Genomic DNA, 15,278 nt, shown 5'->3' with positions numbered 1-15,278 from the left:
TAATTAATAAATTGTCCCATCACCTACTAGGCGACAAGGGCCTATTAAAACCTTTACTTCTATTCATGTACGTTCTATATTCAGATTTGGTCTCTTTTTTGGTATTTCCTCCTTTTGTCCCTTTAACATGTTTACCCTTAGTAGTTCCAAATCCTCCGAATCCCATCAAACTTATCATATCATCATCTGGAGCCTCTGGGCTTTCCATATTTATGTCATTTTCATCTTTTCTCTCTCTTTGGCGTCCTCGGTTATCTTGCTCTTGCTTATGTTCGGGAAGTTTAATTTTGTTATTGAATGATGAATTCAGCAATGGTAAATCTTGTAGCGACGTGTTATCCTTTTTGTACAAATCTGATTTTTGCATTTTGTCACTCGATCTCTCTTGTGATCTTTCCCTATAATGCTGATCCTTCTGATCACTGCCTTGAGAGTTCAGTAGGAGTGATTCGCTGGATTTATGAGGCAGTCTTGATCTGGATCTTGATGCATCGGTTTTTGGAGATTGCCTTAAATTTATTTTTATCTTGTTATTATTTATTAAAACCATGTTAAAACTATAACTGATAGAATTGTTAATAGGATCAATGATTCTATACCATAGGTTTCGATAACACTAATGCCAATGGAGATGAGATATTGCACGTGCGCAGATTTTTCATTCTAATATATCCCTTTGTAGCTGGTTTATGAATATGAATACCAATATTACAATATCAAAGAGAGTTTATAGTCTTGCTTTTGACTTAGGAAAGAAAGAAGTACAAATTCATTTTAATTCTGCCAAAAATTAATATAATAGGTTCGAGGTGTGCTCTAATATTATACGCTACATTATTGGGTGCAAAATCTAAGTCAAAGTGATTACACTTCTCTTAATTAATTCTATACGTGAGATCTACATAAACAAGGCTCTAGCAAATATTATGTAACCATTTGTTTTTCCATCAGTATCTTGGTATTTAACTGGTCTTTAGTCGTGGCTACTTAGGCATTCGAAGCGTCGGCCTATAGGCATTCTATTAAGGCTAGTTTCTTAGTAATTTTAACAATTTACTCTTTGATCCAACTTTATTTGCTACAGATTAATAATAATAGAAAATTATTTAAGAATAAAGTAAAATAGAATCAGTTACCAGCTTTCCTAAATTTTTCAACCACAAAAAAGTATAGAATTGGACATTATGTTTGGTTCATTAAAATCGGAATTAAAACTGAACAAGAAGAGTATTTCTTGAGAGCGAAACACCTCCTTATGTAATTATTGTTCAAATCAACTCTGCCGGCTTTTAGTATAATACGTAAGATGAAGAACTATATGCACATTAAATCCGATGACTTGAGTAAAACCTAGGTACATTAGTCAGACATGAAGAATTTAGTCATATTAGTATTTGTCAGATTTGAGGACTTACGCAAGCCTGAGAAACTTAGTCAATTTTGCAGACTTAGAAATTGTCAGACTGGCTGAATGTGCAAAAATTGCTACACTAATCTCTCTACACGAATCTTGCTACAATGAGCAATATGACTGGGTCCCGGGGATTCGACGTATTTAAAGGATGCCACATCAACTTACCTATGGAGACTCCGTAAATTACAGTGTAGATTAATAAAGATGCAAAAAACCACAGTAATTGTCTCTTTTCCACATACGAACGAAATAACACCTAACTGGAGGTATGAGAGAATCAATGTGAGAGAAGACTTGCATGACAACATTCTTGTTGAAATGTCATCAGTTGGACTATGTATACGGATATTTTTAAGGCAATTCACGGGAGGATGGCCAGACTCGCTTCCGAGGACATGAAGGTTTATGCGTGGTAAAGAAGATTGGACTTGCTGTCATAAATTGTAAGCTGGGGAATGTCTTCCAGGAGTAGTAGCAACTTAACTTCGTCTTTTAATTTTTTTTATCTTTGCATTTTTGCGGGCACGGTGATTCCGCTGATAAAGTCTATTTTTCCGTTTCTTCTGATCCATATGTCCTAAAGCTTGGGAGTGTTCCAGTATATGGAAAGCTGACTGGAGAAGAATGTATCTTAAGTCCGATTATAAGCGAGATTATAAAAATATGCACGTGATGTAGATGCTAGGAATTTTTCACTAGATATAAAATTTACTCTTCTGTAGATGTTGCACGGTATCTAAATATAATTTTTCTGTACTTCAAAGATGTCAGATACAACCAAATTAACCAAAAAGCAGAAGAAGGCTTTAGAGTTCCGTCAGAAGAAGTCAAAAGATTCGACAGAGGAAGATACTTCGCCAGCTACAGAAAAAGAGAATAAGAAAAGACCAGCAGACTCCGATGAGACAGCAGAATCCGGTGAAGAGCCTAAGAAAAAGAGAAAGACAAGAAGAGGTAAGAAAGGTAAAGGTGTAAATGGGGGAAAAGGACCTCGTTTTATTTTGTTTGTGGGTAACTTACCATATAACGTTACACAACCAGAACTTGTGTCTCACTTCAAAAATTCGAATCCTGACAGGATAAGAATAAGACCTGATAAAGGGATTGCATTTTTAGAATTTGATAACGACAGCAGAGAAATTCAAAGTAAAATGGAACTAGCATTAAGAATGCATCATTCTACTCTTAGAAATAGAAAGATTAACGTGGAATTAACAGTTGGTGGAGGTGGTAATTCTGACAATAGAGTAAATAAATTAAAAGAGAAGAACGAGAAATTAGAAGATGAAAGAAGGTCGAGAGTTACCAAGGATGGCAAGAAGGGTGAAGTTCCAGCAGGTGTTCATCCATCCAGAGCAGCTTTATTAAGCTGAGCTTGTATAATAGTGTACTACATACGTCACATGCTTTTAGTGATATGGGATGCTTTATAAGATAATACAAAATAATTAGTAAATAAATAGAAGCAATCCATTAGAAGTACAACCGTCGAATACGATGTAATCTATAAATATATAAACCTCTAACAGATTCAAAAAGGTTATTAAAAAAATAATTTGAACATATGATAAAAACAACCAACCGGAAATAAAACCCAAAACTTAAGTCAAATATAGAAAAAAAGAGCGACCAAACCATAGAATAGTCACATATTGTCAATTAGTATTACAGCATAGAAGCAAAGAACAGTTTAACCACCGAAAAACGACACACTCATAAAATTGTACACTTTTTAGCCTTTCTAACTCTACGTTGTTGTGAATTAGCCATACCGGCAGCTTGGTTATTTGAAACATTAGTACGACTATTGGTTCCTTCATTTGCGGGTGAAATGACACTTTTAATTGCAAAGTCAAACACTTCTTTGACTCCAATTTGTGTAGCAGCTGAACATTCCATATAACCAACTAGCCCTAATTCTTTAGCCAACCTTTCCCCTTGGGCAAAAGTGGTAGGCTTTTGATTTCTATCGTCCAACTTATCCAACACCAGTAAGTCATCACGTAAGTCTGCTTTTGTACCTACCAATAACACTAATATGTCCTTTGGCGAGTGATGAAATATTTCGGGTATCCATTTTGCTTTAACATTTTCAAGTGAGTCAGGACTCACAATGGAAAAACAACATAGAAAGATCTCTGTTTGTGGATAACTCAAAGGTCTCAATCTATCGTACTCGGCCTGACCTGCAGTATCCCATAATCCCAATTTAATTGGCTCACCGTCAAACATCGCAGTTGCAGAATAGTTATCAAACACGGTAGGAATATAGTCGTTTGGAAATGAATTCGTTGTGTATGAGATTAATAGACATGTTTTACCTACGCCCCCATCACCGACGACAACTGACTTAATACTTCTCATTTTTATGTGGTACTTTTCTCTTTATCTAGGAATTGTTTATATATGCTCTATTTGCAAAACTTCGTACTCCTATGCGCTAGTTTTCAACTTTCAGAAACCCGAAATAGTTCTAATTTATTCAAACTTCGATACCTCGTGAATTATATACCTATATAACTGTACCCTGTACTTCTATATGTCTATCTCAACCTATTTCAGGTCTAAAAGTCTTCATCATGAAAAGTTTACGACATTATTCCTACTCCTGGACTATGTCGGCCAGACGACATTATCAACAAGCCTTTTCACGTGAAAATTTACCTGATGATTGTCTATAATTAGAAGAGTCTATTGTCATTTTCTGGCTTATGTATATGGCCCACAAACTACAACAGCAGCTGGTGATTATTTATGACAGTGGATAGAAAAATATTGTTTTGGAGAAATCAGGATAATTAATATTTCAGGATATAATATTTGTTTTACCATAGTAACCACTGTGAGTCTTGTAGATTTATCTGGACTTGAAAACCCCTCTTCGAAAACGCTAGAACCAGAAACAGATTAGAGATACAATACGGATAAAATAGAGACCGATGTAGTGCATATATGCCTGGGAACGAGCGAGCATAAGGGCATCGTATCAATATGACAAGCACCAGATAAAGCTTGCCGCTGCGATATATTTCTAATCGTTGTTATCTAGAGAGAAGCCCAATCGGACGAAAGTAGCTACGCCTGTGCCAGCTAGCTATCACTACGGCACGGCTGTTTGGCTACTCGAAAGTGTTTGGGACATATATCACGTGATCATATTGAGTTTTCCATTCTGTGCTGGTGGTGGGATTGAGAGGCAATAAATATGTTCATGAACGTAGAGGAGGACGGATCATTCAATCAGAGTTGTATTAGATAGAAATGGCTTACAAAGATATTGTTCCAGTTGGTTCTGCTTTAATTATTGGTGCTACATCGTTTGGATTGGGTGTGTTCTACGCCAATTTGCCATATGATTTGAACACATTATGGAGACACGATGAGACCGGAAATGCTTTCATAACGTCATTGGCACATTACAGTATTTGGGGTAATTCTCCAGCATACGTTCATCACATTTTCCATTTTGTTATGGCGTTAGGATTTATTGGTGCGTTTATTAAGTTGTACAAGCCAAGTGAAGATGCTAAATACTTTGAGTACGGTTCATTGTTCTTGTACATGGTGGGAGTAATTATTTACTTAACCAACTTAAGAATCGGTGTTAACAGTTGTTTGGCTGGTGAATGGGGTGAAGTTGACATGCCTACCGGGATCAATGTTATGGCCGCATCGCAAGTCATGATTGGATTTGCATTGTTTGGTGTCTTATTGTTGCAAGGTGGTTTATACTACGCTGAATGGTACGACAATAAGTTGAAGCAAAAGTTTTTTGAAGAGGAAGAAAGAGCAGCTCTTGTTGCTGCTTCTGCAAAGACCGATACTCTTGAGGAGACCGAGGAAATCAAAAGTAAGGGTTCCTCTGCTTCCGGTGCTTCTGCCTCCTCTACCAAGGCCAAGTCCAAGAAGAAGTCAAAATAATCTAGTTAGAGATAAATAGGCTTATAAGAAATTGACGTTTGTTCCAATGAACCCATAGGACAATGTAGTAACCCATATGACCTTGTAGCCATAAGAAATCGAACTAAGTACTTGATATTGAAATTATGTGCAGTACATTTTTCTAACCAATTAAACTCACTAAAGTTTGAATTATTTCACCAAAACTTACCTACAGCAGATTAGTCTTCACATCGGTCACTTTATATTAATTAATACACAAATCAAAGAAGAATGACTACTGATAAAGTTTGGGGTGACTATCCTGTTTATTACAAGCAACCAGTTAGAGTATGTATATGCAAAAATCAGAGTGGGCGTGGATGAATAAGAATTTTGACCACTGGAATCAATATGATACAGGCCATGGAATAATAAGGAAGCAGTTGTCTCATACTGCTACCTACGTGGCTCAGCATGTTTCGCTTGTATTTTATGGGTTTTAAAGCTTTTCTTGTGACTATTCGACTAGACAATTACTAACAGCATCTAGTGGTTCAAATATCATGCACACACCAAACCTCATTTTGTTTGGGCTATTGGATTAGGTTTAGCAGCTCCATTATTATTGGCTATATCCCCTATCAGAAGAAAGTACTTGTACGCTGACCATGATCCAATTCCAAAGGTATACCCTTTACCAACCAGAGCTAGGGACACCAACTTAACTGGTTTTGACGACGAGTAAGTATACAAACACGATAAATTATTGCCCATTTTAGGGGACTACAATAGAGCATTGGGCCATTACATTATTCCATTACATTACTATATTATTTAAGGTATTAATTGTTCATAAGAAAATGGTTAATATTTCATCGGAATGGCTCAAAAATTTCATTCCAATTTCTTACTTTACAAGACTCCGACTACCATCTAACTAGTCATATCATAATATACGTTTATATTCTCTACATTGCCCCGTAGCTTACCTTGTATCCATTAACTACTAGACAGAGCTTACATAAGACCTATAATAAGTAGTGTGAATACCAAGAACAAATTTTGTCGCTTCGATTTAAATTTTCACCAATGGTAACTAGACCATAGGAGAAGCCTAGAACCAGGGTTAATTAAAGATATGATCAACAGATTAGGTCTATTGCGCAGGGCCGTTAGTGTTCAACCGGCTAAGATTCAATATGGCTTGTTAACATCCGCAAAACACTTCCATACCACCAAATATTTGCAAAATGGTAATGTTTTTGGGGAATTAACCAAAGGTAAAGAGTCAGATGAAGCTCAAATTGAGAAGCAAAACGACATAGATGTAAGCCAGATCACGCCAGCAACTGATAGTACATTACAAGAATACTACCTTGAAGAAGCCAAGAAATCGCAATTCACAAGTAGCAAATACATAACACCATTAAAGAAAAAATTATTTCACTTGAACGTGCAACAGAATGGATTCTTCAAGAATAACGAAATTTTCAAGGACCCAGAAACCGGAAAGGTCTACAAATTAGCATTAACCGAAGAAGAAATCGACATTTTGGAACCATCGATTTTCTTGCAAAGTTACAGAATTAAGTCGTCGATGAAGAAGGCCACCCAGGTCAATAGATTTGTCAGAGGCTACAAGGTGAAGAACGCCATCAACCAATTACATTTCAACCCAAAGAAGATGTCCACCGAGTTGGAAAAATTAATGAAAAAGGGATTGGAACAGGCCCGTGAATTGAACTATAACGAAGACGAATTATATATCCAGGCGTTGTGGGTCGGCTCCGATGGTAGTTGGCGTAAACGTTTGGATGCTAAGGGAAGAGGAAGAACCGGTATTATCGAACATCCTCATATCCACCTCAAGGCAATCTTAAGAACTGACCAAACAGCCAATAGATTGAAATGGGAAAAACACCAAAAGCAATTGAATCAAAAACCAAGAATGTTCTTAAATAACGAACCCTTAAATTTCAGAGTTCACCCATTTTATAGATGGTAATCTTGTACATATATATATAATACTATAATTTATCACCATCGTTATTTACTGAACCTACAAGCACTACTAACCGCCGCTCACAAATGTATGATCCTGTATTCGCTCCGTGCCTGTGCCTGCGATAACGTAATGTTATCAGGTATTTCCGTCATGACCGAGTTAACCCTAGGACTCCTCCACAATACGTCCGCTATCCTATGTCCCTATTATTTCCGTAAGACGGTTACGTTATTCTGGCTCAATTTTCTTGTATATAGTATGGATCCTCTAAATAATGTCTAGACTGCTTTATTCTTATCACCTGTTATAGTCGCATATTATATAGTGTATATGATAATACTGAGTCATTACATTAATTATAATTGTTTCTTCTTTACAATTAGTAGTGGTACACTCTATATATTGTGTTCAGCAGAAGTAATATCAGAATATACATATATAGCTTTACTTGAAGAAGGGTAACAATTGTATAAGGGCTAGTTTGAAATATTTAAAATAATTTAGCAATCACACCAATAAATTATAACCCTCATCCCTTCAAAGAGTATACTAAAGATAACTAAATTAATAAAAGAACTAACAGCGAGAAGTCAGAATTAGGATCAATATGGGATTGAAGTATACTAATTTCTTTGAGAATTCTAGTTACGAAAGTTCCGACACCCAAATTGTTATCTGTAAGAACTGCTCATCCCATCTATGCTTATCACACTTGATCCTTTCGGACAACTTTCGGGGTTCCACAGGGCCGGCATATTTGGTGGATAAGTTGATTAATTATCAGCTGGAGAATGGATCGCAGGAAACCAGGATGTTGACAGGGACATACCTTATAAATAAGGTTAAGTGCCACCAATGTTCGAACCAGTTAGGGTGGACTTACAAAAAGGCGTTTTCATACTCAGAAACTTATAAGGAAGGGAAATTCGTCATCGAAAAAGATTATATCAAGTTAATCCCTAACAACTCATCCACTGCTTCACTTATGGAGAAGGCCAAATTGAATAATAGCCGTCGCCGTTCTTCCGGGTCTTCATCATCGTCTGTGGATTACAATACAACCTCAGACGATTTGTTTAAATTTAATTCTGCTGATCCCGCCAAAACAAAGATGGAAGAATCAATTGGAGGCAATTCTATTAATTTTAGAGATGATGATGGTGTATCAATTTTAGGCAGATTGAGGTTCCAAGGAATCGATAAAGAAGACTTTGATGAAGACCAAGATGTTTTTGTTGATGTTTAACTGATATTTGCTTATTTTCCCTAACAAATATTGCTTCTTTTATATCCTTTTTTTTTTAGTTTGGCTACGACAAATTTTTTTATTTATGTCGGTGGCATTATGGTTAATGCGTTATTATCAGGTAGCGATTGCCTGGTTGGTATGGTATTCAGGTTTGGTTGGTGGCTGGTGGAATCGTATGTAGATTTCTTAAACTGCGTTGTTCCTTATGGTTCTTTATATATAGTTTTTCTCTAAATTGTTTCCAATAAATAAATTCATAACATCATGTAGATTACAGACGGTGATTTAATGCAATATGCGATATGCAATATATTAATATACACAGAAAAATCTAGAGTGTCTAACGTTTTACTTTTTTAGCATTTACCAAGGTATCATTACCATCGTTAGATCTTTTCATTGATTTGGGCGTCAACTTGGTATAAACTAAAACATAAGCAGATGGATCACTTAGAGCTTCTTTTTCATTAATCTTGTTGATATATTCGTCATCATAAGTTGACCAGGTACCATCAGGTTGTAAGCAGTGTGCAATATAATGGCCCGACAGTATGGATCTACCTTCGTGAACGATAACAGAGATTAATTGATATTTGGTTGGTGTCTTTAATGTGGTGAATTTAGTCAAGTCTAGGTAATTTGGATAAGAAATTGATTGCTTTACCTTAGATGATGAGTTACCATTAAATTTGAATCTTTTCAAATGAACTGTAAGAGTTTCAGGAGATCTGTCAATTGTACTTATCTTGTATGCATTCGATTTTTGCTTACAGTTTTCACAGTCATATCCTGAACTCTTATCCTTTCTATCAAGTTTAATTAGTTCACTTGAGAAAAATTCTTGGATTGACTTTTCAATAGTATATCTTTGAGGACCAGCACTTTCTGCGACATCCTTATTCTTCTTTCTGCTTAATCCTAAGGACAAGTCATAGAACTCTTGTTTAGTATCCGATACATAATTGCAATTCTTGCAAGTCACAGATTGATGTAATAATCCTCCAAATATATCATAGATTATCGATTGGTTTAATTTTACTCCTTTAGGAGTGGAATCTTCTTGTAATCTTGACATTAAGGACATGAAATATTCATGCGAGTCTTCTTGTTGCCATTCACTCATCATACAATTAATATCATCCAATCTTTGAATAATTTTCTTAGGGTTGATATATTTTGGGTGTTTGACTTTCGATGCATTGTCATCCAATGCCCACATTCTTTTGGAAAGTTCAGCCAAAACATGGGAAACAGATCTTGGCTTTAAGGTTTTGTTATACTTACCCGAATTAATATCCGTTAAGTAATGTTGCACAGCGGGAATATGAATTAATGATTGAATTGCAGAATTCATATAGCAAGTAACTCCGTGGTTTAACAATCCAACGGGCTTACGCTTGGATAATTCCCTCCAGTTTTTATGGATTCTAGTAGAATTATTAGAACCTCTATCATTAGAAACTTCATTTATCTGATAAAATTTGCTTAGTGGCAATACATCGAGGTCTTTATTGTCGACAACAGTTGCAGCAACCTTTTCCGGCTCATCTTCAGGTGAAGTCGGTGGAGTGGTATTCTTATCCAGGTTGTCGTCCTCCTTTTCTTCATCTTCATCATCAGTTCCTGATAATGAAGGATCTTTGCTTGTGGCTTCTTTAGGGTCACGTTGTAAATCCTGTTTAAGATCATGCTTGAGGGCATCTAAATCTTCATCATCGTCTGAACTTTCCTCTGCATCACTGGCACTTCCACTGTCGCTTTCAGAAAGGCTCTCATTATCGCCTAGAGAATAGTCTTTATTATCATCTTCATCATCATCATCATCATCATTTTCTTCATCTCCATCTACAGGGCTCTCACTTGTAGATTCACTATCACTTTTCAGCTCGCTCTCACTTTTGACTTCACTGTCGCTCCTCAGTTCACTGCTACTCTTGAGCTCGCTTTCGCTCTTAAACTCAGTAAATGGCAACTCAACATTACTGTCCGACTGAAATTCGGATGCAGATTCGTACTGCGAATCTGAAATAGAGTCTGAATCTGATTCCGCCATCTTGGGGTCACCACCGACAACTTCACCTACATCCTCTTCTTCAGAGTCAATCAATGGCTGTGCTACTTTTCTTCTTTTTGCAGCTTTTTTCTCTGCTTTACTCAAAAATTTCTTCCCGGTGTATACTGCCACAGCTTCCGCCATCGATCTTGGTTTCCTCATTTCTGGGCCCTTTGACTCTTTTTCCTGCTCCAGAACTTTATGGCTTTCAATATTATCACTCCTCTTGCTGGATTTCGACAAGACTATGTAACTGGCCGGCTTTTCAGAATTATTCAGCTCGATTTGCTTCCCCAGTATGAATGTTAGCGGATTGGTCAAAATTCGGTCTATAAGCGGCGTAACACTGTTGGAAAGTACGTTGGCTTGTCCTGACATGTAATAGGTTTCACTTTACTCAATATTATATCAAATATACTACCTATAGTACTATTATTTGACTTTTTTGGCCTGACGTCTATATATCTTGACACAAAATTGAAAAAAATTTAACAACTATCACCAAAAAGAAATTAACAACAGAATGCTAATTAAATCACGGTTAATAAATGCTAATTTATAATGATTCTATTGTATATTAGTCAAATGTAGTTGACCTTGATGTTCCTCAAAGTCCCTCTTCGATATATTTATGTAAACACTTATTTTGAAGATAAATATTCTGTTTATCTCATCGCTTTTCGTCCGCATAACCTCTCACAGAAAATTTTTGATTTCAGGTTTGGAATCGCGTCCAAAAATAGTCGTGCATTTCTACACCTATTGTATGGAGAATGTACAATTGTATATAGTGTGCTATAAATAATGATACAGAAGCATCTCTTAAATGATGGAAATATGACTCAGGTCAGAATAATGTTATTGAACATTGAGGTAAAGTTCTTATTAAGTGGCAATTATAGCAGTAGTAGGGCGATTCTCTTACTTGCCTAGGAAGATCAGTTCTTTGGTCTTTAGGGCTATTAAGTCTTGTAATTCAGTAAGACCTATGTCTTTGCTGTGACTAGATATGTTTGCAATGGTTTTATTTACGTTATTCAGGAGCTTTACATGTTCTTGCTGTAAAGGACCCAGTTTACGAGACTTCGGTAGATTCGTTTTTGATCTGTAGTTCGTGTACATGGGCCTTTTGTCATAGTTGTCGTTATCATCATCTTCGTCTTCGTCGTCATCGTCGTCATCATCATCTTCGTCACCTCTCTTATCTGTGTATACATTGACAGAGCTTTCCATCGACATCACATCATCGTTTCCGGTATCAGAAATGTCTAGAGCTGTACTGCCCTTGTCCCTGTCGTCTAGATCGCTTTCGTCTTCCATGTCATCGTTGCTTGAAGATTCACCATCATTCCCATGTCTACTAAAGCTACTAAAAGAGCTTTGCGATATTGTACTGTAGAAACGGTTGTCGTTCATAAGCTTCTTGCTGATTATTTCTTCAAAGATCAAGTCAAATTTTTTGATGAACGAGATCTCAAATCTATTCAATTGATTTATCTCCTTCTTTTGGAGTTTGTTGATCAACTTAAATACATTCTCTATCATGTTTTGCTCTTGATGATTCGCTGTATTGACGGATTTTACCAACTTACTGATCCACGATTTGTTTGATATAATGTCTAAAATTTCAGAGTCCAACCGAGACTTGAAAATTTGAATATCTAATGAATAATATTTATCTGAATGAACACCGAAATCTTTTTGTTTAGATGGAGGAACTCCTCTGGTAGTGTTGGTAGGTGGTACTGAATCAGGGGGTTTGTAATTATCAGGAAACGCCCTGAATGCCCCAATTTCAACTTTTCCTTGGTCTTCTGTTTTCATAGGATCAATTACTATAGCTAGGTATGGATCTTGGAAGTTCTGGTTCAAACTTTGTGTTGCAACATCTATTCCGGATAACCAACAGCCATAACCAGGATGTGAATGATACCATCCAACAATATTTTCGTTTCTGCCTACTTGTTTCAGGTTTTCTAAATACTGAACCATATACTCATAGCCTTCTGCCTGAGCATTAACTCTGGTCTCGGTACCTTCAACTGGCAATGGATAGACGTCCATAACAATTATTGAGTTCTTAATAATTTTGCCTGTCATCATACCCATAACCTCAATTGTGCCCCCTGATTTGGCATGTACCGACATTTTGCATAATGCTAATGACGATATATACGTCTTCTTGAAGTATTTGGCATTTGACTTCCAAGGTCTTGCCTTCATTATGCTCTCATCAGAGTTTATTGAAAAAAAAGATTCATAATCAGCATGTTTATCTATTTCTGTAGCATCTAACAGCTGTGTGAGTATTCTTTCATCTGAATCATTAACGAACACATCTGCGAGTTCATGAATACATCGCATTATTTAAGACTGTACTTGTTCTTATAATTTGGTTCAAATTAATCAAAGTTTATTTGTGGAGCCTTAAATGCGCATTTGTTATCAATTGAGTATTTATCATAAAATTAATCATAAATAAGTATATAAACTATTTCATATTAGCATATTCTAAAATAATGGGAAAATCGAGTAAAATATCACACAGCAAGTGGTTTCAATTAGGAGTTTCGAATGAATCTTCAAAGTTGAATTCTTGATCATTATTTGTGGGTGGATAATACATTGGGAATGGTATTCCATAACCGTTTTGAGATTGATATTCTGGTGATGCTTCATATGGAATAAAATATTGATATGGATTATAATAACCCGAATTTGAACCAGATGCTACTTCATTAGTTGGAATATAATAAAAATATGGTATATTCTTAGTTTTGTTACTGGAATTTTTCAGATTCTTATTTCCTCCTCCTGATGCCACATAATCCGATCTTTCACTATTCACAGCACTTGAAGGAGAGTAACCACTTTTGGTAATTGTATGCGAATCATACGTTTGAACACTTTCAGGCGGTGTAGGTGAATCTTCCTTAATTTCCGGTTTCAATTTATCATAAACATCACCAAACTTAGAGTATTTTCGTTTTCCTATAGAGTTTGAATTATATGGATTGGTTACGTTTCTTTGTTTAGCATTATTTGTAGTGTAGCTGTTGAAATTTTTCTTTGTTGGTATTGGGATAGGCATTGGGTATAAGTGGTGGTTGAATGGTGAAATCTTTCTGAAATCAGAAGTCTTTTTTGTGCCTAAGATAGATCTTTTCTTTAAATTAATTGGAGGGGGTGCTAATGCAATTCCTTGAGCTTTAGGTGAATGCTTCAAGGTATTTGAATGCAATTCTCTATACTGAACATGCATTGTCCTATCTTTAAACATAGAATGATTTTCTCTTTCGACAGCACTTGCTGCACTTGCCTCTTCCTTATACTTAACAAAGCCAAATGTATTGGAAGTCTTTTTAATGATGGTGACTTCCTCAATTTTACCATGACGCTTAAATCTATTAATTAGCTCATCTTCTGTTACGGAGGAGCTCAATTGGCCAACAAAGACAGAAAACTTATCAAACTTCATTTTATTTTCTTCTTGCTTTGACAAGTTGTGATTGGTGTGACTTTTATTGCTACTGAAGGTTTCAATATTTTGGGCCCATTCAATATGAAATAGGTTATTTTCACTTAGATTAGCAAATGCTCTAATAGCGTCATCACGATAAACATACTTGCAGAACCAATGCTTTGAACTCTTAATATTTGGCTTGTTTGACTTGACATTGCCAAATTCATCACTTGGGATCAATTGTTCGATCTCTCCAAATTCTTCTAAAGCATCTTTGAATCCCTTCTCTGTTTTCAAGAACTTGGAAGAAATAAATAAGGTCCTGTTAACTTTTGCCGCTTCACATCTTAAGTTCCTGCCATTCAATACCGAGTTGTGGCCCTTCGAAATGGCCGTTTTCGAATCTTTGTCATTGGTATACTGAACAAAGGCATATGGCCTGTTAGCCGGATCACGGAGCACTTTCACAGTTGATAATTTGCCCCATTGTGCAAAATGCTTAGTTACAGACACACAAAGCTCGTCATCACTTCTACTAGAGCAAAGACTAGCAACAAATACGCAACTAGATGGTCTCCCTCTCGCAAGAGGCTGGTCACTTGCAATCTTACCATCTCCTTGATTTGGGTCGCAATTTTCTTTGTTTTCCTCTCGATCACCGCTTTCATTACGTTCACTATGCCCCTCAGAGTCATCGTGATCACTCTCAGAATTAGCACCCTTCGCATTTAATCCGATGTTTTGGACAACTCCTTCTCCTGGAATTTCTTCTTCTACGTCCCCTTCGTTGCTATTACCGTCAGTGTTTTCGTTTTCGTCGACGGCGGCTAATTTGTTTGAGTCAATAAATAGTTGGTTAAACATCGCTAAAGTGCTTTCCTCACCTTCTTCCATGTAATCAGACTCGTGTTCATACACCCCCGATTCTAATACTGGTGATATGGATCTCTGGTCCATGTACTGCTTTTTTTGCATGTCTCTAAAAATTAGGGAGTTTTAGTTAGTTATTTATATGAGCTAAATCTATAAGGCCTCGTTTTGTTCTGGCTTCGTGACTTTTGACTACTTGTTTAATAGCCGCTGCTAATAAATTTGATTTTAATCCGAAAGTTTGACTATTCGTAATTCTACAAATATACCTTTTTCCAAAAATACTAATCTATCACTGTTTTATAACCACAGAATAACATTAATGGCTGCAAATAATCACAA

General features: G+C 36.2%; 10 protein-coding genes across 10 annotated transcripts; 5 read left to right on the top strand and 5 right to left on the bottom strand.

Moving 5' to 3' along the window:
• Positions 1–19: 19 nt before the first annotated feature.
• AC631_01580 (SNUT3/LISCH7 family protein) lies at positions 20–550 on the bottom strand (the record flags this gene model as incomplete). Its single annotated transcript, XM_015610410.1, has 1 exon — positions 20–550. The coding sequence occupies one exon, from the start codon at positions 548–550 to the stop codon at positions 20–22; it is 531 nt and encodes a 176-aa protein (XP_015468793.1).
• Positions 551–2,178: 1,628 nt separating this feature from the next.
• On the top strand, positions 2,179–2,787 carry NOP6 (Nop6p; the record flags this gene model as incomplete). The annotated part of the gene is made up of 1 exon (XM_015610409.1): positions 2,179–2,787. The coding sequence occupies one exon, from the start codon at positions 2,179–2,181 to the stop codon at positions 2,785–2,787; it is 609 nt and encodes a 202-aa protein (XP_015468792.1).
• A 340-nt stretch (positions 2,788–3,127) lies between these two features.
• RAC1 (Rho family GTPase) lies at positions 3,128–3,778 on the bottom strand (the record flags this gene model as incomplete). The annotated part of the gene is made up of 1 exon (XM_015610408.1): positions 3,128–3,778. One exon carries the CDS (start codon positions 3,776–3,778, stop codon positions 3,128–3,130), a length of 651 nt encoding a protein of 216 aa, XP_015468791.1.
• Positions 3,779–4,675: 897 nt separating this feature from the next.
• CSH3 (Csh3p) lies at positions 4,676–5,335 on the top strand (the record flags this gene model as incomplete). Its single annotated transcript, XM_015610407.1, has 1 exon — positions 4,676–5,335. The coding sequence occupies one exon, from the start codon at positions 4,676–4,678 to the stop codon at positions 5,333–5,335; it is 660 nt and encodes a 219-aa protein (XP_015468790.1).
• Positions 5,336–5,587: 252 nt separating this feature from the next.
• Positions 5,588–6,041, top strand: AC631_01576 (uncharacterized protein; the record flags this gene model as incomplete). Its single annotated transcript, XM_015610406.1, has 2 exons — positions 5,588–5,644; positions 5,847–6,041. 2 exons carry the CDS (start codon positions 5,588–5,590, stop codon positions 6,039–6,041), a joined length of 252 nt encoding a protein of 83 aa, XP_015468789.1.
• Positions 6,042–6,434: 393 nt separating this feature from the next.
• On the top strand, positions 6,435–7,301 carry AC631_01575 (mitochondrial 54S ribosomal protein uL22m; the record flags this gene model as incomplete). Its single annotated transcript, XM_015610405.1, has 1 exon — positions 6,435–7,301. The coding sequence occupies one exon, from the start codon at positions 6,435–6,437 to the stop codon at positions 7,299–7,301; it is 867 nt and encodes a 288-aa protein (XP_015468788.1).
• A 607-nt stretch (positions 7,302–7,908) lies between these two features.
• Positions 7,909–8,547, top strand: MOH1 (Moh1p; the record flags this gene model as incomplete). Its single annotated transcript, XM_015610404.1, has 1 exon — positions 7,909–8,547. The coding sequence occupies one exon, from the start codon at positions 7,909–7,911 to the stop codon at positions 8,545–8,547; it is 639 nt and encodes a 212-aa protein (XP_015468787.1).
• A 343-nt stretch (positions 8,548–8,890) lies between these two features.
• DOT4 (ubiquitin-specific protease) lies at positions 8,891–10,981 on the bottom strand (the record flags this gene model as incomplete). The annotated part of the gene is made up of 1 exon (XM_015610403.1): positions 8,891–10,981. The coding sequence occupies one exon, from the start codon at positions 10,979–10,981 to the stop codon at positions 8,891–8,893; it is 2,091 nt and encodes a 696-aa protein (XP_015468786.1).
• A 543-nt stretch (positions 10,982–11,524) lies between these two features.
• On the bottom strand, positions 11,525–12,751 carry JAB1 (COP9 signalosome catalytic subunit; the record flags this gene model as incomplete). Its single annotated transcript, XM_015610402.1, has 1 exon — positions 11,525–12,751. The coding sequence occupies one exon, from the start codon at positions 12,749–12,751 to the stop codon at positions 11,525–11,527; it is 1,227 nt and encodes a 408-aa protein (XP_015468785.1).
• Positions 12,752–13,160: 409 nt separating this feature from the next.
• Positions 13,161–15,041, bottom strand: AC631_01571 (uncharacterized protein; the record flags this gene model as incomplete). Its single annotated transcript, XM_015610401.1, has 1 exon — positions 13,161–15,041. The coding sequence occupies one exon, from the start codon at positions 15,039–15,041 to the stop codon at positions 13,161–13,163; it is 1,881 nt and encodes a 626-aa protein (XP_015468784.1).
• Positions 15,042–15,278: the final 237 nt, after the last annotated feature.

This window comes from Debaryomyces fabryi, assembly GCF_001447935.2.
Source record: "Debaryomyces fabryi strain CBS 789 chromosome Unknown contig00022, whole genome shotgun sequence".
In the NCBI taxonomy this organism is placed as follows: Eukaryota; Fungi; Ascomycota; class Pichiomycetes; order Serinales; family Debaryomycetaceae; genus Debaryomyces; species Debaryomyces fabryi.
Note: the sequence above shows the minus strand (reverse complement) of the source record. Positions and strands in the feature narration are given on the sequence as shown.